Below are 24,390 nucleotides of genomic sequence, written 5' to 3'. Positions count from 1 at the left end.
CATGGGCGCACTCTTTTGAACCAAAGAAAATACTAGAAAAAACTTATTTGTCCTTTCCTCTTACAGAGTATTCCTACTATATTTTTTTAAATTGATCATTTATTTCTTTTTTTTATATTTATTTTATTTATTTACTTTCTTTGGGGGGGCGGGCTGCATCAGGTCTAGTTGCGGCATGCGGGGTCTTCATTGAGGCATGTGGGATCTTTCATCGAGGCTCGGGCTCTTCGTTGTGGCGCGCAGGCTTCTCTCTAGCTGTGGCGCACGGGCACCAGGGCGCGTGGGCTTTCTAGTTTGCGGCACACCGGCTCTCTAGTTGAGGCGCGCGAGCTCAGTAGTTGTGGCGCGCGGGCTTAGTTGCCCCATGGCATGTGGGATCTTAGTTACCCAACCAGGGATCGAACCTGTGTCCCCTGCACTGGAAGGCGGGTTCTTTACCACTGGACCACCAGGGAAGTCCCCCTACTATATGTTTTTCCCCATAACCACTGTTTGAATTTTGGTATGTTATCTTTCATATGCTACCTTTTACCTTCTTTTTTTAATGCATTATGATCATTGTGGTCACAATGCCTCTGGAGTCACTGTGTTCACTGTGTAACGAATTTAACTCCAGTGTCCAGGATCACGCTGTATAGACCAGTGTCTGGGAGCACTCTCTGTGTAGACACACATCCTGTGAAGGCCAGGATGGAAAAGGATTCACGAACCTCTGCCCAAATACGCCTGTAGTCAAAAATGTACACAAAACTCTGAGTGCTGAAGTTAGTGCTCAGTGGTAAACTATAGTTTAATAAGTTACAAGTGTGTTCTGTTTTAATGCTTTTGAACTATTGATCTTGAAATACTCTATTTTTAAATATTAAACTTTACTATAGGAATAAAAGTGTAATCGTTTTCCCCCCATTGTACATGTTTATTAGGCAATGGTTGTTGATGTAGCAGCAACTAGACAGGGTTGAGTTTGACAGATCTCTGATTGCAAATATATATGGGAGCACTTCAGTTTATTTATCTTTTCTCATTTAAAAAATTTACTTCTGTTCTTAGAAGTCATGTTATTAGCTGTTGCTCAAAAACTGTCTTTTTCTCAGCACAGCTCGCATTTTAACCATGTTTTGCAAGATAAATGAGTTATAAGTAGATGTATCTTAATAGAATGTTCTTTTTTATTACTTTCTTTGATAGATAAACTTATTCTCTTATCTGAAAATTTTGTAGAAAATCACATTCTCTTAAAACTTAAAAAAATGCATCAGACATATAAATTCTTTCAGAAAGTAAAGGTAGCGTATTTATGTTTCATAAAACTCTATTTTATGTCAATTGATATAATTTGATGCTTATGGTATATTTCAATTTTATTGTTACCAGTCATGTCCTTTTTGCTTTCAGCAGTGAAATTATCTCCTACATAACATTCTTCCCTCTTCCTTCTGAAAGTGAAATTATTTATGAGATGGTGGCTTAGCAACAAGAAGAGAAGGAAAATGATCCTTTCTTACTCCAAGAGAGAAATGGAGTGTCGTGTATTAGAAAGAGCTCTGGACTGGAATGAGGAAATATGCATGCTGGTTCCAGCTGTGCTGTTATACAAATGTTTGTTAGATGAATGGATCAGTTTCCTCGGACCTCAGTTTCCCAATTGTAAAGTTTAGAACCTAGAGTAGATTATCTCTCTGTCTACTATTAGCTCTAAAATTTCCTCATTCCATGTAAGCAATGTCTACCTTCTTATTGGAATCCTTTGCTGTGAAATGGTCAGTTCAAGTATTGTTATAATGGAATGCGTTTGGTATGTGTTAGTGTAATGATACCTCACCTATTTTTTGCTGTTAATCTATCTCCCTCCGCTTGGGAACATTCCTTACCTAATTACACAAGAAGTCAGTAATGGGAGTTGGGAGTGAGGTCTTGATTTTTATATTTTTATACTTTAGTATACACTTTTATACTTTTCTAATGCTCTAACATGTGAAATTAGTTTCCATGAATTACTTGGTCCAAATCTGAAATAGAAATTTATCATACATTTTTATGCTTGTCCCAAACTCAGTTCTTAATGTAACGGGCTACATAGCTATACATTAATTTATCTTCAGAAAATATTGCTTTAATGTTTTAAAGCCATGCCACACAATAAACTCATGCTTGGTGGACATTTCCCACGCTCTGTTTATTTTGTGTGAAGCCCCCATTCCTATAAATAACCTGCTCAGGAAAAATTTGCAAGGACATAGCTCAACTTGAATGAGAGAGAGCTAGGTTGAAAAAAAGATGGAAAAAACATATGTGGATTCCAGCTTATCCTGAATGAGTGTTCTGGCGTGGATTTTATTTCGTTTTAAATCAATTCCCAGAGCACCAGATATAGTTACATTCAAGCTTCACTGATTTAATGTATTATAATTCAGATTCATTAAAATTATATCTATGAAGAATTTTTAATGACATGGCAAATGGTAATACAGTAACTGAGGAAACTGAGAAAAGAAATTTTGCCTTACAGTTTGATCTCAACCAGAGGGAAATAAACACACAAACATATTAACTGTGGTTCTTTCCTAGATGATGAGATTATTTTATAATGATTTTCCTTTCTGTATTTTTGCTTTAAAAAAAATAAGAAATGCAACTAATCGTTTTTGTCAAATATTTAAAATACAAATAATTGTTTTTTGTTTTTGTATTATTGCGAATTTGGATCTTCCCTTGCCTCTACTCATGACTCCATAAGAGGAACAGCTCAGATTCAACTTACCCCACACACACCTGAGGCCATAGCAGTAGGTCATGGCACAGTTGTAAGGCTGAGGTTTCAGTAGCATCAATAATGGGAAAGAGGGTCTTCAACATCACAAGGGTCAGCAAATGCAGGAGATCCCACCAGCACTTTTATTTATGTGCTGAGTACTAAGGCATATCTCAGAGTAAAAGGAACCGATAACCTTTTGCAGGCATATCTCAGAGTAAAAGGAACTGATAACCTTTTGCAGGAGACAGGCAAAAAAAATCCTAAGTCTAACAAAAAAGTTATATATTATAAGGGGTAATCACACATATGGGTGGAGTGGTCAACTCGGTCTGGGGGAATCCAGAGGTGATGCTTGAGTCTAGAGTTGGGTGAAAGGATGGAGGCAGAGTTGCCCAGGGAATAGCTTATATAAAAGTCCTTTAGCATGAAACTCAATAGGGGTTCTGGGAATTATGATTATTTTAGTAAGAGTGGACATAGAATATAAAAGAGATCGAGGGCAAACGTGGCAAGGAAATTGTCAGGAGTAAAATCACGGCTGTCTTTGAATGTCATGCTTAGTAGTTTGGCCTTTGTCTCTGGATGGCTAGAAGCCATTAAGATGTTTTAAAGCTGTGGTTTTACATTAGATTTGCATTTTGGAAAGACGACTCCTAGTGCTGTGGGGAAGGGGTAGTGAAATGGGAGGCTCCAGAGGGAAGCTACTTTAACGGTCTAAGCCTGAGGTGAAGCTGACCTGAACCATGACAAGGGAATGAAGAGGGGATGACTTGAGAGACAATGAAATCCAGACTTAAAAGACCCAGTAGCCTGTTAGATGTGTGGTGTGAAGGAGAGGGGATACCAGGAGGAGTCTTAGGATCCTGGTGTTCAATAGAGGTATCCCTGGAATAGGGATTATGGGAGGAGATGATGGGAAATAATGTTTCCGTTTGGAATATATTTAAAGTTAAGACTTCCTCCTTTTCATCCTTTCTTCTTTCCTTCCCTTCTATCTCTTTCTGCCTTTCCATCCCTTCCTTCCTTCCTTCCTTCCTTCCTTTTCTCTACATTCATTCATTTAGTAAACTCTTATTAAGCCCTCACTGTATACCATGCACTATCCCAGTCACTGTCGTAGGTTCATTGTAATCCACGCCAATTTCCATGAATCCTCAACCAGGAGGGGCAAGAGGCCATCTTCACAGCCCCAGCCGCCAGGTGTCTCTGACCAGGACACAGCTAGTCAGGCCTAAGACTACTTAACTCCTTTCAAATGGCATTGCATAATATATGTTTTTATATTTGGAAACACCACTAATGGCCATTTTCTTTCTAGGTAGTGCCATTATTTCTGTTATGTTTCTGAAAGAAAATTTGAGAGCCTCAGATTTACTAGGTAAGTAATTATTTAATTCATGTAATTAAAACACTGCTTGATGAGGAAATAAATAATCCTATCCAATAAAAATATGTGTTTTAAAAACAGGCAACACATTACTGAAATGGACATAGTCTCATCTAGAGGCGAACATTATTCTATCTTGGAACTGCCATCTGCTCTTTGACAAGAAATACGTGCACCTTCATCATACCCTCTGCCCATGCCATTGACCACAGCAAATCATTATTTTACAGTATTATTATTATGAATGTTACGAAATTTTTATGAACATAATAAAATCCAAGAAAACATCTGTGTTACCTAATAGAGTATTCCACTTCATAGGACATATTTGATAGATTGTTGTAGGAAAGTGCTACATAAAAATGAAAACCACATACAAAAATTAGATGCACCAAATAACTGCCTAATTTCTATTTAGCCCTTTCCAAAAGTAACATAGAATGTTGATCTTCAAAATTTTATTTAGAAATACAGCTATTAATGGAAAATCACAGGAGCCTTCCTGGCTGTAAAAGATTTCCGCTATATGACAAAGCCATCACGTATTGATCGTATCTTCTACCTCTAGTTGGAAATATCATTAGTGAGAAGAATTATAGAGCTTCATATTTTCTTCCTTGACAAAATCCTGTCTGAATTACTGCTGACATATGATAATGAGTATAATACTTTAGAAACTTTAAATAAATCTATGTCTACTCAGTTCCAAAAAGATCATTTTTAAAAAATTTTGAGCTTAAATGTGACACCAGTGTTGGTATGTTGAACATTTGTTTCCCTGATCATGTTTCCCTTGAGCCTAGTGTCTTGAAAGAGTTTTCACTTTTTCTTTTTCCTCCTTGGTTTGATTCTGCTCGTAGAGTTTTTAGTCAACATTGTCAAATTTTCATGGTTAAAATGTTTTTCCAAATGCATTCATATGTGAATTCAAATATATTATTTTTCTGTACTCTTTTTTCGTACTATGTTTATGGACTCATTTGGGGAGGTGGTATGGAATCAGAAATAAGAATGAGCAATGCCTGAGTTCTATAGATTAAAACAACTAGGTCCCACATTATGTTTCTCATTTATCAAAAGTCTTAGGGAACTTTAAATCATTTAATCTAACATATGTCATCTTTTGTAGTTAATGGTTGGTTAATGTTTAAATAAATGTAAGGTATTTAATGAGGTAATACAGATGGATGTAAAGGAAAACTTGCCAATTATCGTGAACCCTTGTGATAAAAAGATGATTAAGACAGAATCCCTGCCTTCAGATAATACAGTCAATGATAAAATATATACAAAAACACATTTTTTTTCAAAGCAGAAGATAATATGTATCATAATGCCTTGAGCCTTTAGTTTAGAGCTGGGTTTCTCAACCTCAGCACTACTAACATTTTAGGCTGGATAATTCTTCATCCTAGGGGGCTGTCCTATGCGTTGTAAGGTGTTCAGCAGCATCCCTTTTGGCCTTTACCCAGTAGATGCCAGTAGCACACTTTGCCCCAGTTATGACTACCAAAAATGACTTCAAACACTGTCAAATCTCCCCTGGGGGGCAAAATTGCCTCCGGTTGAGAACCACTGGTTTAGAATAAAGAGAGATTACTCTAGCTGGGAAGCTCAGAGAGAATTTTCTACAGCAGAGGTACCATTTGAATCAGTTCTGACAGCTGAATAGGACAGGCATGGGCCACATCCAAGCATTTGGAGAAAGACATACAGAGGGAATAACACGAGAAGTGTTGACAAAGGTACAAAAAAAGTACGGCAAGTTTCTATGTAATACTGTACTACAACCACTGCCAATGAGGATTAGGGAAAAAATTAAGGCAAGTCATAACTATAGAAAGGGAAGAAACAGAAATATCAATAGGTGCCAATGATTTGATTTTATACTTAGGAAACCCGACCAACTAAACGTTGCTAAAAGCAGTATACTAGCTCGACATCAAAGGATATAAATTAAACTCACTCTCAAGGGTTCAAATCTGTATTCAACTTCTGCTATCAACTGTGTGGCCAACGTATTACTTAACTTCTCTAAGCCTCAGTTTGCTGACACATATAGACGACTGTTTTGGGGGGAGGGGGTTGTTTGTTTTTTAATCTTTGGCACGCGGCACGCAGCATGCAGGATCTTAGTTCCCCAACCAGGGATGGAAGCCACGCCCCCTGCAGTGGAAGCGTGGAATCTTAACCACTGGACGGCCAGGGAAGTCCCTAGAAGACTGTTTTAAGGGTCACATTGGATAATTGATACATGCACTTTGAGAAATGTAAAGCCCTGTTAATAAAATTGGCGTTATTTCTGTGATCAACTTCATTACCAAGAGGTAATACTAAAACATAAGAAATAGGAAACACACACACATACACACATAAAAAAAACACAAACCAAAACCTCTATTAGGGCTTCCCTGGTGGCGCAGTGGTTGAGAGTCCGCCTGCCGATGCAGGGGACACGGGTTCGTGCCTCGGTCCGGGAAGATCCCACATGCCGCGGAGCGGCTGGGCCTGTGAGCCATGGCCGCTGAGCCTGCGCGTCCGGAGCCTGTGCTCCGCAATGGGAGAGGCCACAACAGTGAGAGGCCCGCGTACCGCAAAAAACAAACAAAAAAAAAAACCCTCTATTAATTCTTTGCTAATTTCTCTTACTTTAATAACAGTCAACATTTATCAAATATTTACCCCTTTCAGGTACTGTGTTTTACATGAACCACCTCATTTAAATGTAGGAACAATCCATTTATAGAACTGATACTTAGGTTTAGTAACTTAACCAAGGTCAAACAGTTAGTCAGTGGTGGACCGGTGTTCTAATAACGGCAGCCTGATTTAGCTATAGCATAATGGGTGAGGGTAAGTCTCAAGTGTCAGAAAGCTATGTGACCTTTGCTAAGTTACTTAGTCTCTTTAAGCCTCATTTCCTCAACCTGAAAATGAAGTATTACCTATCTCATAGGATTAAATGAGTTCATGTATGTAAATCTCTGAGAACGGGGTCTGTCATGTAATAAGTCCTCAATAATGTCAGCTATTATTATCCTTATTACTAACACCACCACCCACCACTACTGGTTCATGAGAGGAAACCTTGACTAGGATAGTCTAACGAACTTTAGCAATCCAGGTAACATTTCGCACAACTCTGGCTGAGTTTTTTTAGCCTTTTAACTTAATGCTTTTTGAGCAGGGATATGTCTGATGTCACATTTGTTTCATACTGTAATTAAAAGTGATCAATTCTTGACTTGAAACTAGAGTCACAGGAATAAGAAAGGATTTAGTCACCGATTCCATACCCATGCTTCCAAACAGCAATATCATACGATTATCGTGATCTAAGATGTAATAACCCATTTCATGCTTGGGGAAGGACTTTTCCCCAACTGTACTCAGTAATGTGTTAGGTCACCTGTATTTTCTTTGGGCCTGTATTGCTGTTGCCTTGAGAAAATTTGGCTTTTTCCATTAAAAGCTAAAAATGCTTTTTTTTCTTTACAGGGACTAAAATCAAACAGGGAAAAGAGTAGTTAATGGCATTTTTTGAAAGATTAACATATAAGCATGCTAAAAACTAAATCGTCAAAATGTGCAAAAGAAAATCATTTACTTTTCCCTGCTTCAAGCAAATGAAAGTTTGTTTTTCATGATGGAACAAATGAAGATTTTTTTGGACCATGTGGAAACAAGCTGAATTAATTTATTGCCAAATGTTGCTCTGTGGCTATGAAGCATTTCAGCACTAGCCTCAAAAAATGACCTCACAAAAGCTATGTCTGAAAGGAATCGCCAACTATTATTAACTCAATGACAGGTTTTGGACTGTGCTCTGATTCTTAGTGGATTAATAATTTTAAATTATTTTAATGATTATTTTTCCTCTAAAAAGCACCAAATTTCTCTCCCCTTCAAGCAGCCAGAATTATAGTATTTTCCCCCTCTTCGCCCTTAGTCATCAAAAATCCTGAATCTAATAGTCTGTGAGATCCTAGTTGATTTAATCCAGATAGCGTCATCATAAAAAGAAAAATTATAGTCCATTCATCAGCACTCTCCAGAGACCAGTAACTTGATTATTTCAAGTCACCTATAAATGGTTTCCCCAGATAGAACGTCAAGAGATTAATAGTGAGACAAAAACCACCTCCTTCCTTCCTACTCCCATGCCAGAGGTCAGCTTGGTTTGAAGCCAGTATCTAGAATGCAGATCTAGACAAACGAACCATCATTTCTGGTTGAGAGGACAGATTGGCTATTTGGTCTTAAAACTGCCTCAAGAAAGGTAGACTTTCTGATGCTAGATTCAGAACCATTTGGATTCACTATATTATTGAGACTTCCCAATCCAGGGCTCCTTCAGGATTTAGCTGCCTTCAGCCTAGGGAATCTGGAAAGATTGTACTGAGGGGAAGGCATCCTTTGGTGTTAAGAGGTCCAGTTTATGCTGTGACTCCTGGTAGCCCACAAAAGCAATAGCTGGACCCCCATTGATCAGGAGGCATATAGCAGGCTCCAAGAGAACCAGCCAGCAGTGTTGGTTGACATCAGGTTAGCTGAATTTTTAAAACTCTTATGGCTACCAGAAGTCAGGTCAAGCCAGATTCCAGAAGCTAGCTAAAAGGCGGTTAACACTAGCTGGCATTGAGCCAGAGAGTGGGGACAAAACTAAACGAGATTTCAGGTTTTACTTAAGGAGAAGGGTGGGCTGGGAAATCAGATGTCAATTGAGGAAGAACTGTGCAAGTAGACCCTAGAATCCAAGGCTTGCACAGGTGAGGAACTCAGCAGGTTGGAGATGCCGGTGAACAGAAGCATAAGGAGAAGCCTGATTCTAGGCTGTTTTCCCTTCCACCACTTTTATATTTCAACTTCAGTCCACAAGTATCTATAGGAGACTTTTGCAACAGAACTTCAGTAGCCTCTTGAAACAGAGGCTGCATTCTCACAGCTGGATCCAGTTAAATGTCAGGCATTTCTCAGAGTATAAAACATTCCTCAAAACACTACTTCAGGATGATATAAATGGTCAAATATGTTTAGAAAATATTACAGCCATATCCTCCCTAAGGAGATTCACAATGAACACTAACACACTGAGGATCTCAGGGGTCTTCCAGTAAAAGAACCATTTCACTTGGTTTAACTCACCTCTTTCCAAATAGATTTGACTTGAGACCTTTTTGGGTGGAGGGTCCATCTTATGAAACTGGGTTCTAGGGAACACCAGTTTGGAGACACTGTTCTAAAGGAACCTCAGGGCCAGTCAGGGACCCCAGGGACCACTGCCAGGAGGAGTCAGTTCCTTCTATCCCCAGTGGGGATGCTTCATCCAGCCTCAGGTTATGGTCAGTACAACTCCTGGGTGCCACTCACTGAGACTACAATGTGAAGGACAGCCGTGAGTTGTCCGTTCATCAGCTCTGGTCCATTGTGCATACAAGAGGTAGAAGAGTGTAATCACTGAGAATAAGTTACCTAGGTTCCAATCCAAACTCTCCACTTAGCTAGAAAATCCCAGTCAAGAGAGTTATTCCCTCTGTGACTCAATTTTCTCCTATGTCAAATGTGGCTAGTAATACTTTAACAGTATCCAATGTTATATATTATATAATACATAATATACATATAGTATATGTTAGTATAGTAACATGGTGGTATAGTTATTTTTTGCAGGCTTTTTTGTAAGAATTATTATATGTGTATAAAGCATTTAGAATTGTGCTAAGTATTAGCTATTACTATTATAGTTCTTATTATCATCACATTCCTGTATGACGGTGATCATAATATAACTCTCATGTCAGCCACAATTGTCTATGAAATCTATAGTTTTAAGAACATCACTTAAAAAGAATGATACTTGGGCTTCCCTGGTGGCGCAGTGGTTGAGAGTCCGCCTGCCGATGCAGGGGACATGGGTTCGTGTCCCGGTCCGGGAAGATCCCACATGCCGCGGAGCGGCTGGGCCCGTGAGCCATGGCCGCTGAGCCTGCGCATCTGGAGCCTGTGCTCCGCAACGGGAGAGGCCACAACAGTGAGAGGCCCGCGTACCGCAAAAAAAAAAAAAAAAAAGAATGATACCTTCCTTTGCCCTCCCAGGATACCTAGTCTATCTACTATAAAGAGCAGGGATGAGTTTGCTTCCCTGCTTTGTACATATGACACGTTTATAGGAAGAGATTTTATTAATACTTGTGTACTGTATCAAGCTAAATCTGAAACTCCCATCAGATCGTTATAGACTTTTATGTGACTTGAGTCATATTTGATGAGAAAATGTATTTGCTGCAGGTCTGGGCATGAGGGTGGTAGATGAGGTCACATCCCTGTATCGTGGGTCGTGTCCAGCATCCCATGGTTGACCCCCACCTGCAGCTTACCCACTGCTGCCCGACTGCTCCACCTTTGGTCCCCTCCAATAGCCAGCTGTTGGTGCTTTGTGCACCAGTTCCCTGAGGTTAGCAGTGGGTAGCAAACATAGTGCTGGTAGTGTTTCTTCTTCTCTGTGTTCTCTCAGTTACGTCCTTTGCTTTCTTTTGCCTTCTTTTAAGACCAGTGGAGAGAAGTCTTCACTAGGCAGTCAGGAGATGCCAGCCAAGTCCTTCCTATCCTGCCCTTCTCTTCTCAAATTGAGTTGTTAACCCTGTAGAGACAGCCCCAGGGACAGTCCCTAGTCATCCCTAAACTACAATATTAGAGATACAAGTTTGGATTAAGTTTGAAGCTTGACTCAGATGGTCTTTGACCCTTGGTAGTCAGCATCCTAAGTTGGATCTGTCCCAGGGTCCTTTGTCACATCAGGTCTCCAGATGAGCTTTCAAACATCTTCAGCTCCAGACTGGCCTCTTGCAGAGCCAAATTCCTGGAGTCTAGCAGGTATGATAAGTTAATTTGTACCTAGAAATGAGGACACTGCATCACAGAGGGATAAACAACTTGCCTGGGCCCTTCCAGCTAACGGTAGCAGTGAAATTTGAATTCTGTGGAGCTGGTCTCAGCTTGGATTAGACTTCTCCTATCCAGGTCTTGACCTGACAGTTAACCATTTCCCTGGGCCAAGGGCATGTCAAGTGCTGCTTTCTTTCCTTTAGGATCTTATACTTCCAGAGTACTCCTTTGGTCAAATGGGCCAACAAAAGGTAAACTAGCAAGTTTCCTAAGTCAGAAATCTGCGCCTTTCAAAAGAGGGAATATTTGTGGCTTTATTGAAATAAAAATAACAGGAACTGATGTTTCATGCCGCTTTTAGAAAAAGGTGGGATGCAAATATGTTTTACAGAAATTTATTGAAGGACTTGCTAATGGCTACCTTCGACACTTTTAAACACTTAACGTTAATGTGCACATGACTCATGAAGCAGAGAGGAAATCACACAGAAAAATAAAAATGACACCAAAGAAACAAGAAAATGACAGGTAGCAGCTATCCAGAACTGCCTTTGTCGGAAGCTGCTGAAATTAAAATTATTAAGAAGAAAGAACGTATGACCTCCTGAGCTGCCACGGAGTTACTCACTAGTCTTGCAGTGACATGAGGTACAGATGAGATAATACGTGTGAAAAAGTACTTTGAAAGGATAATTGGAAAACCGTCAGTCATTTTATTTGTTTTTAAGGAGTTTTGGAATGCAGTGAAGATCTACATTGGTGGAAATGGGCACAGTATGCAAATGTGGAAGCAGATGTGAAACAGGGAGGGATGTGTCAGGATGTGAAACAGAGACCATATTGGAAATAAGACTGCCTCCACAAAATGGAATACTATGCAGACTCTGAAAGAATGAGGCCGCCCTACATATAATGATGTGAAACATTCTCCAAAGATGTTCTGTTAAGTAGAAAAAAAGCAAGATACAGAAAAGTGTGTATAATATGCTATTATCATTTGCATAAAAAATCAAAACACATGCACTCTCACACACACCTGCCTAAAACATCTCTGAAAAGAAAACCTCAAGAACCAGCAGCAGTAGCTAACTTTGAGGAGGGGACCTAGTGAGCCCCAAGGGTGTGAGAGAGTTTTAACTTTTCACTGATCCCTCTTGTGTGGCTTTAGAATTTTTTACCATACGCGTGTGTTACCCATTCAAAACTAAATGTTCTAAAAAGGAAATTTAATTGACACTAGATACAGTTAGATGAGATAAAGAAATGACTGGCAGAGGAACTCAGTATAGATAAGAAATCTGGATTTCACAAAAGTAAATTGGAAGTCTCTGAGACTTTGAAATTGTATTCAATGTGTTTATTCTACTTTACTATACCAAGTTTAGAAAAGTGGTTTTTTAAATCTCTTCTTCCTAGAAATGTAATATTGAACAATTATCTTGTAAGATCTTTTTTTTTTTTTTTACATCTTTACTGGAGTATAATTGCTTTACAATGGTGTGTTAGTTTCTGCTTTATAACAAAGTGAATCAGTTATACATATACATATGTTCCTATATCTCTTCCCTCTTGCATCTCCTTCCCTCCCACCCTCCCTATCCCACCCTTCTAGGTGGTCACAAAGCACCGAGCTGATCTCCCTGTGCTATGCGGCTGCTTCCCATTAGCTATCTATTTTACGTTTGGTAGTGTATATATGTCCATGCCACTCTCTCACTTTGTCACAGCTTACCCTTCCCCCTCCCCATATCCTCAAGTCCATTCTCTAGTAGGTCTGTGTCTTTATTCCTGTCTTACCCCTAGGTTCTACATGACTTTTTTTTTTTTCTTAACGTCCATATATATGTGTTAGCATACGGTATTTGTTTTTCTCTTTCTGACTTACTTAACTCTGTATGACAGACTCTAGGTCCATTCACCTCATTACAAATAGCTCCATTTCGTTTCTTTTTATGGCTGAGTAATATTCCATTGTATATATGTGCCACATCTTCTTTATCCATTCATCCGATGATGGACACTTAGGTTGTTTCCATGTCCTGGCTATTGTAAATAGAGCTGCAATGAACATTTTGGTACATGACTCTTTTTGAATTATGGCTTTCTCAGGGTATATGCCCAGTAGTGGGATTGCTGGGTCGTATGGTAATTCTATTTTTAGTTTTTTAAGGAACCTCCATACTGTTCTCCATAGTGGCTGTACCAATTCACATTCCCACCAGCAGTGCAAGAGTGTTCCCTTTTCTCCACACCCTCTCCAGCATTTATTGTTTCTAGATTTTTTGATGATGGCCATTCTGACTGGTGTGAGATGATATCTCATTGTAGTTTTGATTTGCATTTCTCTAATGATTAATGATGTTGAGCATTCTTTCATGTGTTTGTTGGCAGCCCGTATATCTTCTTTGGAGAAATGTCTATTTAGGTCTTCTGCCCATCTTTGGATTGGGTTGTTTGTTTTTTTGTTATTGAGCTGCATGAGCTGCTTGTAAACTTTGGAGATTAATCCTTTGTCATTTGCTTCATTTGCAAATATTATCTCCCATTCTGAGAGTTGTCTTTTGGTCTTGTTTCTTTTGCTGTGCAAAAGCTTTGAAGTTTCATTAGGTCCTATTTGTTTATTTTTGTTTTTATTTCCATTTCTCTAGGAGGTGGATCAAAAAGGATTTTGCTGTGATTTATGTCATAGAGTGTTCTGCCTATGTTTTCCTCTAAGAGTTTGATAGTGTCTGGCCTTACATTTAGGTCTTTAATCCATTTTGAGCTTATTTTTGTGTATGGTGTTAGGGAGTGATCTAATCTCATACTTTTACATGTACCTGTCCAGTTTTCCCAGCACCACTTATTGAAGAGGCTGTCCTTTCTCCACTGTATATTCTTGCCTCCTTTATCAAAGATAAGGTGACCATATGTGTGTGGGTTTATCTCTGGGCTTTCTATCCTGTTCCATTGATCTATCTTTCTGTTTTTGTGCCAGTACCATACTGTCTTGATTACTGTAGCTTTGTACTATAGTCTGAGGTCAGGGAGCCTGATTCCTCCAGCTCCTTTTTTCGTTCTCAAGATTGCTTTGGCTATTTGGGGTCTTTTGTGTTTCCATACAAATTGTGAATTTTTTTGTTCTAGTTCTGTGAAAAATGCCAGTGGTAGTTTGATAGGGATTGCATTGAATCTGTAGATTGCTTTGGGTAGTAGAGTCATTTTCACAATGTTGATTCTTCCAAATGAAGAACACGGTATATCTCTCCATCTATTTGTATCATCTTTAATTTTTTTCATCAGTGTCTTATAGTTTTCTGCATACAGGTCTTTTGTCTCCTTAGGTAGGTTTATTCCTAGATATTTTATTCTTTTTGTTGCAATGGTAAATGGGAGTGTTTTCTTGATTTCACTTTCAGATTTTTCATCATTAGTGTATTGGAATGCCAGAGATTTCTGTGCATTAATTTTGTATCCTGCTACTCTACCAAATTCATTGATTAGCTCTAGTAGTTTTCTGGTAGCATATTTAGGATTCTTTATGTATAGTATCCTGTCATCTGCAAACAGTGACAGCTTTACTTCTTCTTCGGATTCCTTTTATTTCCTTTTCTTCTCTGATTGCTGTGGCTAAAACTTCCAAAACTATGTTGAATAAGAGTGGTGAGAGTGGGCAACCTTGTCTTGTTCCTGATCTTAGTGGAAATGGTTTCAGTTTTTCACCATCAAGGACGATGTTGGCTGTGGGTTTGTCATATATGGCCTTTATTATGTTGAGGAAAGTTCCCTCTATGCCTACTTTCTGGAGGGTTTTTATCATAAATGGGTGTTGAATTTTGTCGAAAGCTTTGTCTGCATCTATTGATATAACCATATGGTTTTTCTCCTTCAGTTTGTTAATATGGTGTATCACATTGATTTGCATATATTGAAGAATCCTTGCATTCCTGGAATAAATCCCATTTGATCATGGTGTATGATCCTCTTAATGTGCTGTTGGATTCTGTTTGCTAGTACTTTGTTGAGGATTTTTGCATCTATGTTCATCAGTGATATTGGCCTGTAGTTTTCTTTCTTTGTGACATCCTTGTCTGGTTTTGGTATCAGGGTGATGGTGGCCTCATAGAATGAGTTTGGGAGTGTTCCTCCCTCTGCTATATTTTGGAAGAGTTTGAGAAGGATAGGTGTTAGCTCTTCTCTAAATTCTTTTTTTTTTTTTCCTAAGAAAGGACAGAGCTGACCAATAATTTTTTCCAGGTTCTTATGTATGGTTTTTATTATTTTCCTTTCATTGAAATGCTTAATAATGTATATTGTTTTCTTTTAAAAAATTCTCATTAGAAAATACCTTTTAAAATTGTGTATGTGATTTCTGTATTCACAAAGTATTACAGTATAAATTGTTGCATTAGAGTAAGCTTATTTTATAGGTCCTACAATACCATGAATAGCTATTGTCCAGCTTGTGTAAAAAATCAAATGACTTCTCAGAAACTAGAGTTCAAAACTCTAAGTCATTTGGTTAAGAGCAACAGGAAATTGATGTCTTCAAATTGTGAGATTTTATAGACACACCAAATTGTTTCAGGTTGGAGTGATTGCTGGTTGTAAATTATATACACAACAATGCTGACCTCAATGGTGAAACAGGTTGAATTATGTTTTCGTGTGTGCTATCCGAAAAATGCTACATAAACCAGTTTTTCTCAGGCTGCTAATTATTAATAAATAAGCAGTTTTCCATGTTATTTGGAAAGGCAAGTCCCCTTCTTCTGTGGCCACTCCTCCCCCACACATTCCCTTCCTCCATTATTACAGTATAAGTAACGTTAAGGTGATGACAGTAACACATTCCTACATAGGTTTATTGTGTGGTATTTTACCAAGCTATCCCTGGAATTCTAGACTTTAAATTGGATCAAATAAATCTTACAGCAGAGTCATCTTTCACCTCCGTTATTTCTACTAAAAGGGTTCCAATAAATGGCAATGATTAAGGTATTCATTTACCAGAGTTTCAAAGTGTAAAATACCTAAGTTTGTGTGTGTAAAGGACCCAAAGATGACTAGGTGCAGAGTAGATCATCATCAGATGATGGATTTCCACACTCTCTGGGCTCTGCCATCTAGATCTAGATGGATCTAGCTTCATCGTGCACTTACTGGTCCATGTAGAAACAAACAGCCAGGTTGGATGTGTTTTCATGTCTCCATATGCATGCGTTCTGATCTTCCCCATCTTTGAGGAAAGCTTCTCTGAAGAAGCCAGGATTCATCTGGAACAACAGAGAAAAATCAGAATTTATGTCCTACCGCATCCATTCCCTAGCCCATATCCCCCTTTAAAGGTAATGCCGTTGGGTGAATGCATGATGCTATCTGGGGATGGTTTGATGAATCGTATTTTAATAGACATGGACCTTTACGAGTAATGCTTAGTCTATAGGTGATGTTTACATAAACAAAAAGGCTTAAATGTCCCCTTTCAACTTGTTTGTCTTTTCAATTTTATTTAAAGGTATGACACTGGCATTTGCAGGAACATATTTATTGGTGAACTTTGCTCCAAATATAACTCAGGATATCTCTGCAAGAACAGTACAGTATTCCTTTGTTGGCTGGCAGTTCATGACCTACGGGGTAAGAATTCTAAAAATTTTACTGTTACAGAGGCAATATTATCTAGACCACTGGTACACGCAGATGCTGGAAAACTAATATAATCTTTTCTTCTCAGCATTAATATCTCATTAAAATGTAAATATATTTGACCAGTACTGAAGTATTTCAAACACTAAATAAAAGCACCCCCATTTCCCAGGCATTCTGTCCTTGGGGGTGACCTATCACTGGAACAATTTCCACAATTTAATGGAATTTAATCCGGCAAATTCCAGAGCAACATATTTTAGGACAATTCAGAGTAAAAACAAACAAACAAAAAAACTCTTTTCCCAGGTCAAAGGAAAGTACCTGAAGACATATTTTACTTCTCTGAATTTTATCCAAGATAGGTATTCCCTTCAAAAAAGCTTTCTTTGACACCAATGCAGTAGCCTGTCTTAGGAGAAGCAAACAGCGGGTAGGACAATACTGAGAGATGTGTAAAAGAGAGAACAGAATGAGCTGATGTAGAAATTGGAAGCCACTAATTGGGATATTTTATTTGATGCAATGGCTGTATCCGGTGGGGATAGAGCAGTGGTCCCCAAACTTTTTGGCACCAGGGGCCCATTTCATGGAAGACAATTTTTCCATGGAGCGGGGGTGGGGGTGTGGTTCAGGCAGTAATGTGAGTGATGGGGAGCGATGGGGAGTGGCAGATGAACTCTCGCGCCGCTCACCTCCTGCTGTGCAGACCGGTAGAGGTCTGAGGCCCACGGGTTGGGGACCCCTGGTACAGAGAACGTGATTGAAATGGTTGGTATGTAACTTGTTACAGAAGTCAGTTTAGATTGGAGAATAAGAATATTCTAGGAAGGGCAGGCAGTAAGAAGAAAACTGGGATTGTCTAAATGAGCATTTAACCAAGAACCGAATTGGTAAAATATCAAGAGTTGTGAATTCAATAAAAATAATCAAAGCACACAGAGTCAAACATTTTTAGGGTTAGAAGTGACCTCAAAAAACTATCTGGTCCAGTGCTCTGCCATTGAAACAGGTAAAATACTATGATCCTGCTGTATACCTATTATTTAAACGTGTGACATTGGCATTTGCAGAGACACGCGAGCTTTGCTGTCAGTGTGATGTAACTCAGGATATTACAGCAGGAACTGCGTGGTATTACACTATGGTGTGGCCCTTCCTAGTCGTATGATAAGAATCCTATATATTTTACCGTCTCTGATATACAATTCTGACCACTGGGACACAAGTGTTTATAGGGCTTTTCTTTTTATAGTCTCTCACTGTACTTCTTTCTCTTACTCAACAGAGACACTCTGTTTACAAACATTCCTCATACTCTACACCCCCTTTAATAAACTATCCTATTTCCCTTCTAAACACCACCAAAGATTTATTCCCCTCCACTTTCTCAGCTCCTGATCACTCCTCACTCGTCCTAAGCTAGTAGACCCCTCCCCTCCACTTTCTCAGCTCCTGGTCACTCCTCACTCGTCCTAAGCTAGTAGCCCCCTCCCCACGAATTACCAAGTGGAATTGCTTTTTTTGGTCCTGATTCTTCTTGAGCCTTGTGCAGCACTTCCTGATGGTCCACTCTCTTCTCCTTACATCTCTCTCTTCCCGGGCTTCCTTGGTTTGTTTTCCCTGTTTCTCTTCCTCCTCTCTGATCAGTCCATCCCAGGCTCTTGGTAGGTAACTCCTTCTCTTCTGCCATCCACTCTTTATCTATTTGTGCTACAAACTTGTCCAGGGTTTTTTAGGGTGATCTCATTGCCCACTCCACCACCATCATTCTTTAGAAAGACTTCCAAATCCAGACCTGCATCTCCTTCCCAGATCTCTTCTAAGCCGCAAAGCTGTGTTCTCATCTGTCTACTTATTACTCGTCCCTGCTTGGACGTTCCATAGATTTTGCAAAAGTAACATCTCAGAAACTGAACTCAATATCTTTTCCCCTAAACTCCCTCCTCTCTTAAATTGGAAGGTTCCCCTTACCCCTGCCCTCCATCAAACTTTAGGATTGGTCTTCCCAATTCAGAGTAGGTTTCCTCAGGTCTGTCATACTTTGTGTCTCCCCCTCCCCTATTTTATCTTCCTACTTGTCCACCGTACCCAGTCCTTTAACTATTAAGGCTTTCATCAATCAAATCTAAGCACTAGAAGGGCTCATTGAGCATGTCATGATAGTCTAGACTTGATGTCCTACCCACACATTATTATTCTTTGCCTACAAGCAAAACAAATTCTTCATCCGGTAAGAAAAGGGTCACAGTCTGTGACCAGAAAATTAAAAGCCTGAGCTGAATCCTTGGGAGATTAAAGATGCATCAAGACTTATTTCCTGGAATAAACAGCATTGTTTGATGATGATGTATTTTATATCGTTTTAACACCATAGAAAACATCTTTAAAGAACAAAACTACCTTTTTAAACCTTATAGTTCCACGCAAAAAGTACTATGAAATTAATTGCATTTTTCCATTTTCCAAAGTTAGCTCTTCATTCATTCATTTATTCACAATTCATTCAACTTATTAGCCACCTAGAATACAGGGGAGAATTCTTGAAGCAGGAATTTTATAGTCCTGGGAGAGACCCATATTCCTGTAAAATAATGAAAGTATCTTTGAAAGTAAATGTTGCCAAAAATGTAAATAATTCCAGATATTTATAAGATAGCATAAAATAAACCTTTAATAAAGTCACATTTGGATAGCACTATTGGCATTAGACTCTTAGGGGAATAGATCTATATTATCTTAGTTTATCTCAGTTTGGAATTTAATCCATTATATGTTGCATCTCTAAAGGCTCTAGAAGTTATCAATTACATACTAAGATCTTGAGCTGAAGTTTGGTTTAAATCTGTTAAACATCTACATAATTAATATTTAATCCTTCAGCGTGGCAGAGTCTGTGCTTTTTCTGCAAACCATAATTGCAAAGATCATAATTACAGTAATTAAGATGATTCTTTGAAGTATGTTCATCTAACAGTTTTTGTATTACACCAAGTATAAATGCAACACCTGAACTGCCTTTCGGGACTGATCAAATAACTAATAAAATGAATAAAAATATTTTAAGTCTGAATACATTTTACATATCTCAAAAGGGGATTGTAAAGTCATATTACGGACTAGTTAATAGCATCTCCTTGTATCATGTGTTGACCTGTCCCAGGTCAATATCCATTTTCCCTTTAAGGCTTCCATGAAGTCAGAGCCTCAGAAACAAGGCCCGGGAGCCTACCCTCTGAGCTGGGACTCTTTTGGGCAGGAAGACGATTTGAGGAGCCTGGTGTTTACTGGCCAGAGAGGAATGAAGTGTCCTTTGCTCACCCACTAAAACAGACTTTCCCACCTGCTGTTTGCCAAAAAGCAAAGAGCAATCAAGTTTGCAAGGTCAAACTAGCTTGGAGAGAGGCTATGAAACATACATGGCCCCCTGAGAAATTCATCTTCTCCACCAGCAAGTTAAAAACTAGAAGTCCTTTAGGAAAGAGACAGGCTTAACCTTGGGAATCCTGCCCTGCCCAGACTTATATGACCACGAGGCCCTTTTCTTGAAGGGCCTTTTGTTGAGGAGCAGCTATTAATGCCTCTGCAGAACCCGCATGAGGGAACGTGGCTCTGAGCCTCAGTTAATTCGTGCTCTTTGGCAGGCTTGACTGTGGCTGTTTTGCCCACCCAGATTTCCCCGTAGACGATTCAGATGGAAACCTCTCTTGTGAACATAGAATCCTTCACAAAATAATCTGCATCGTGCTCATTTCCTCTCCACAAGACCAAAAATTAAATCAGCCGAAGCAGGGACCCAGCCTGTCGATTGGTGTAATTCTCTACCCCGAAGCAGATGATTAAGTTGGCCTTTCTGGCAAAAGCTGCTTCAACAACCCACCAGCGGGTGTTAAAACCTGAAGGGAGAAAACTATGTGTGTACAAAGCCTCCATGTCTGTTGCACGAGGTTCATCTGCTTTGTTGTCTGAATGGAAGTAGCCACTCGCAGGTCTGCGCTAGGATACACTTTGCGGCCGCGGTAGCCAACCTCACCGAGCAGTCTGAGCCCTATGCCCACTCCGACCACGGTCTGTCTTTCACCTACGCAACAGCCCTAGATATTGGCAGATGGAGAAACTGAGTTAGGGAGGTTCAGTAACTTGTCCAAGGTCACTTAAATACGAAGTGGCAGAGCCAGAATTCCAAACCGGGTCATCCGCTTCTGGGGTGCACATTCCAGTTCATTTCCCCACACAGCTCTCCAAGCAGAATTAATACAAGCTGACCTCCGAGTATCAGACCTTTGTCCAGGCTTGGCCTCAGAGAGAACCTTTGCAGAGGTCATTTCTTTTGGACAAGGCAGCTATATCAAAGGCTATACTTTCAGAATGAACTCGGTGAGAGAAAAGGAGGTGAACACAGGCTCAGATTCTGGTAGTAAGACTAGGGTTTCCAGTGATGACATTTTGTGTATCTCTTTTGTCACATCATCCCATGGACTGCCAGTGCCCTTTTTACCACTGAAAACAGGGTGATGCGTGCCTTTAAATCAAATTGGAGGATGAATCCAGAAAACCCAGAATAATTCAGAAAACTCATCCTGAAAATTTTGTTCCTCTGGAAAGACTTCAGGTACCCAAACCTGAATTAGTTTCCTATTGTTTCCATAACAAATTGTCACAAACTTAGTGGCTTAAAACAACACAAATTAACTTTCTTGCAGTTCTGAAGGTCAGAAGTCCAACACAGGTCTCATGGACGAAACTCAAGGTATTGGCAGAGCCGTATTCCTTGAGAGCGCCCCTTGGGGAGAATCTGTTTCCTTGCCGTTTCCAGCTTCTAGAGGCAGCCAGCATTCCTTGACTTGGGTCTTTCTCATGTTACATCTCTCTTTGACCACAGCTGGGAAGGTTCTCTGCTTTTAAGGACCCTTGTGACTACACTGGGCCCACTCGGATAATCCAGGATAATCTCCGCATCTCAGGGTCCATAGCCTTAATCACATCTGCAAAGCCCCTTTGCTGTGTAAAGTAACGTACACACAAGTTCCAGAGTTTAGGACGTGGACATCTTGGGGTGGGAGGGGGGGCATAATTCTGCCTTCCAGAGCTGTACCACTTAACCCTTCTGAGCCTTGGTTTCCCCATCTGTAAAATGAGGACAGTAATAGTGCCCACCTCCTGAGGTTGTTGTGAGGATTCAATGAATTAGTACAAGTAAAGCATGTGGCAAGCATGCACTAGGTGCTGTTATTATTTCTGGCCTCTGAGATCGCAATCAGCAAAGCAGCCTCTTCCTGAGTCGCAACAACCTGCAGAGGTCACAGCTTCTTTGATATTGATTTTTCCAGAGAGGAGAGAAAATGTTACTAGAAAAGAAAAAATTAACATTAACTCATGCTGCTTGAATATTTTATTCCCTGGAGCTCTGTGATCTCTTGCCACAGGACAGAACCCAGGGCAACGGCAGTCATTCTGTGACTAATAGGAACTCATGTTTTATAGGTCTGAAGCCACAGAGATAGAGTTTGTAAAAAAAAAAGTCATACATGATTTTCAAAACTTATAACTACCATCATCCCCCCAAAACATGTTAATAATTGGCATGCTAACAGATTTAGCTAACATGCTCTGTACCTTAGTGCAGGAAAAACTTCCTTCCCTCCAGCCACAAATAACAGCGGTCCCGAAAGGTGCTGGGAGCTGTCTGTAATTGTATCACATGAGAAATGGACAACTGTGGTGGAGGGGAGACCAAGCCGAGAGGGATGTTTCGGTTTCGATGGCAGCTTTCAGGAAAGCAAAGAGAGAGGAGTTGAATAGCTTTTGTAGCACGACTTGATTAAATTAAAGGTCTGGCAAATAAGTGCTATAAGGAAGAGTTAAAACGATTGGTTTAATTTGCCAGGAAAAGAAAAGACTAAGGGATGAGTTAATCTTCCGTATTAGATGAAAAGGTTTTTAAATGAGGAAGATATGGTCCTGCTGCTTTCCATGCCCACAGAGGATTAAAGGGAGAAACACACCAACAAGCAAACGCTTGAGTTAGAACAGAAGAGACATGTTTATTTAGGGCTCCATAAGTAAAATGCAGCCCTGAAAGCAGTGAAGTCCCTAACTCTAGTCATTTTTAAGAAAAAAATTAATGCTGGTATTTTCACTTGTCCAATGTAAACATTCATATTTATGATTTCAGTCCAGAGATACTGTCTCTTTGGGGGGGAGGGAAAAAAAGCTATGCTTCAGGTTATCTTAAGGACTACAAAAAAGAAAAAAAAGCTAAAACAAAAATAAAATTGAGAACTCAAAATTATACTAATTTTCTTAAAGGCAGGAAAATTTTAGACATTCAGTCAATTAATACTTATTGAACACTCAATTTATTAGACATTAGGCTTGTTTTTTGGCAAGTGGTTCATAATAAATATGAGGTGTAATTTACTCATTAATTTGAAAAATACTTATTGAGTGACCAACTGTATTCCAGGCACTGGACGCAGAAAAGGTCCCTGTTCTCATAGAGCAGATGTGCTAGTGGGAAACAGACAAGAAACACATCACCACACGAACAGGTCATGATAAAGTACTCTACAGTAGCCGCCTGAAGTCGGGGTTGTGATAGGATGACTGGGTGGCTCTGTGAGATCAGAACGATCTGGGAAGATCTCTCCGGGGAGCTGAGTGACTAGGAGTCATTGTGCAAACAATAGCTCAGGGAAAGAGCATTCCAGGCAGGGCAAACTCTTAGTGCAAAGGCCCCAAAACTGAGCAATCTGAGGACCTCAAAGGACTCAGCGGTGTGGCAGGGGTTGGCGGGGAGGGGTAGGCCATTTGTGGCTGGTGCAGGTTGGACCATCCAGGAGCCAGCCGTACAAGATGATGAGGTCCCAGAAGTTAACTGGGGCTTTGTAATCCAGGAGGGAGTGTGGCGCTTATTCTTAACGTGCTGGGACGTTTAAGCAAAGAATGACTAGATCTAATTTCTATTTTTACTACATGTATCATCCTGGATGAATCTCATAAACATAATGCACAGTGAAAAAACAGTAAGCGAGTGAAAGCAAGTATAATTCCACTTGTATAAGGAACAAGTGTGCAAAAATAAACGGCGTCATTTGGGGATACATAGAAATGTGATAAGGTATAAAGAAAATGAATGGAAAACTCAAGGTAGCGGTTCCTGGGGAGGTTGCAGGAGGAGGGGAGTGCAATTGGGAACGAGAGACTTCACAGGGATTGATGGGCTCTGCTTCTCAGGTTGAGTAGAGGGCACAATGGTACTTGTCACATTACTGTAAATACCTGATATGTATATTCATATATACTCTCTATGAATGAAATAGTTCATTATCCAAATCGTATTTTTTTTTTTTATTTGCGGTACGCGGGCCTCTCACTGTTGTGGCCTCTCTCGCTGCGGAGCACAGGCTCCGGACGCGCAGGCTCAGCGGCCATGGCTCACGGGCCCAGCTACTCCGCGGCATGTGGGATCTTCCTGCACCAGGGCACAAACCCGTATCCCCTGCATCGGCAGGCGGACTCTCAACCACTGTGCCACCAGGGAAGCCCCCAAATTGTATTTTTAAATGACTCCTCTTGCTGCTGAATGTCTGGATTGTAAAGAGGCAAGAGTCAAATCAGAGACAAAGTAGAAGCTGTTGCAGTAGTCAGAGAGGGTGGCGAGGAATGAGGGAAAAGGAGGAGTTTTCAGTTTGTGCAGCAGGGCATGTGGTGATGCCATCTCCTGACAGGGTGG

The 24,390-nt window shown here is 39.9% G+C and overlaps 1 protein-coding gene across 4 annotated transcripts in view; it reads left to right on the top strand.

Annotated features, from left to right (window-relative positions):
* NIPAL2 (NIPA like domain containing 2) overlaps positions 1 to 24,390 on the top strand; it is a 74,158-nt gene that overhangs the window by 33,172 nt on the left and 16,596 nt on the right. For 3 of the 4 annotated variants that reach the window (XM_073794619.1, XM_073794618.1, XM_073794620.1), the window contains exon 4: positions 16,525 to 16,646. In XM_073794619.1, coding sequence (XP_073650720.1) covers positions 16,525 to 16,646 — 122 coding nt within the window. Of the gene's footprint in view, positions 1 to 4,073; positions 4,134 to 16,524; positions 16,647 to 24,390 lie in introns of all 4 variants that reach the window. The other variant, XM_019925076.3, reaches the window with a different exon arrangement.

Source organism: Tursiops truncatus, chromosome 17, assembly GCF_011762595.2.
Source record: "Tursiops truncatus isolate mTurTru1 chromosome 17, mTurTru1.mat.Y, whole genome shotgun sequence".
Taxonomy (NCBI): Eukaryota; Metazoa; Chordata; class Mammalia; order Artiodactyla; family Delphinidae; genus Tursiops; species Tursiops truncatus.
The sequence above is the reverse complement of the archived record's forward strand: the minus strand, read 5'-3'. Positions and strand labels throughout refer to the sequence as shown.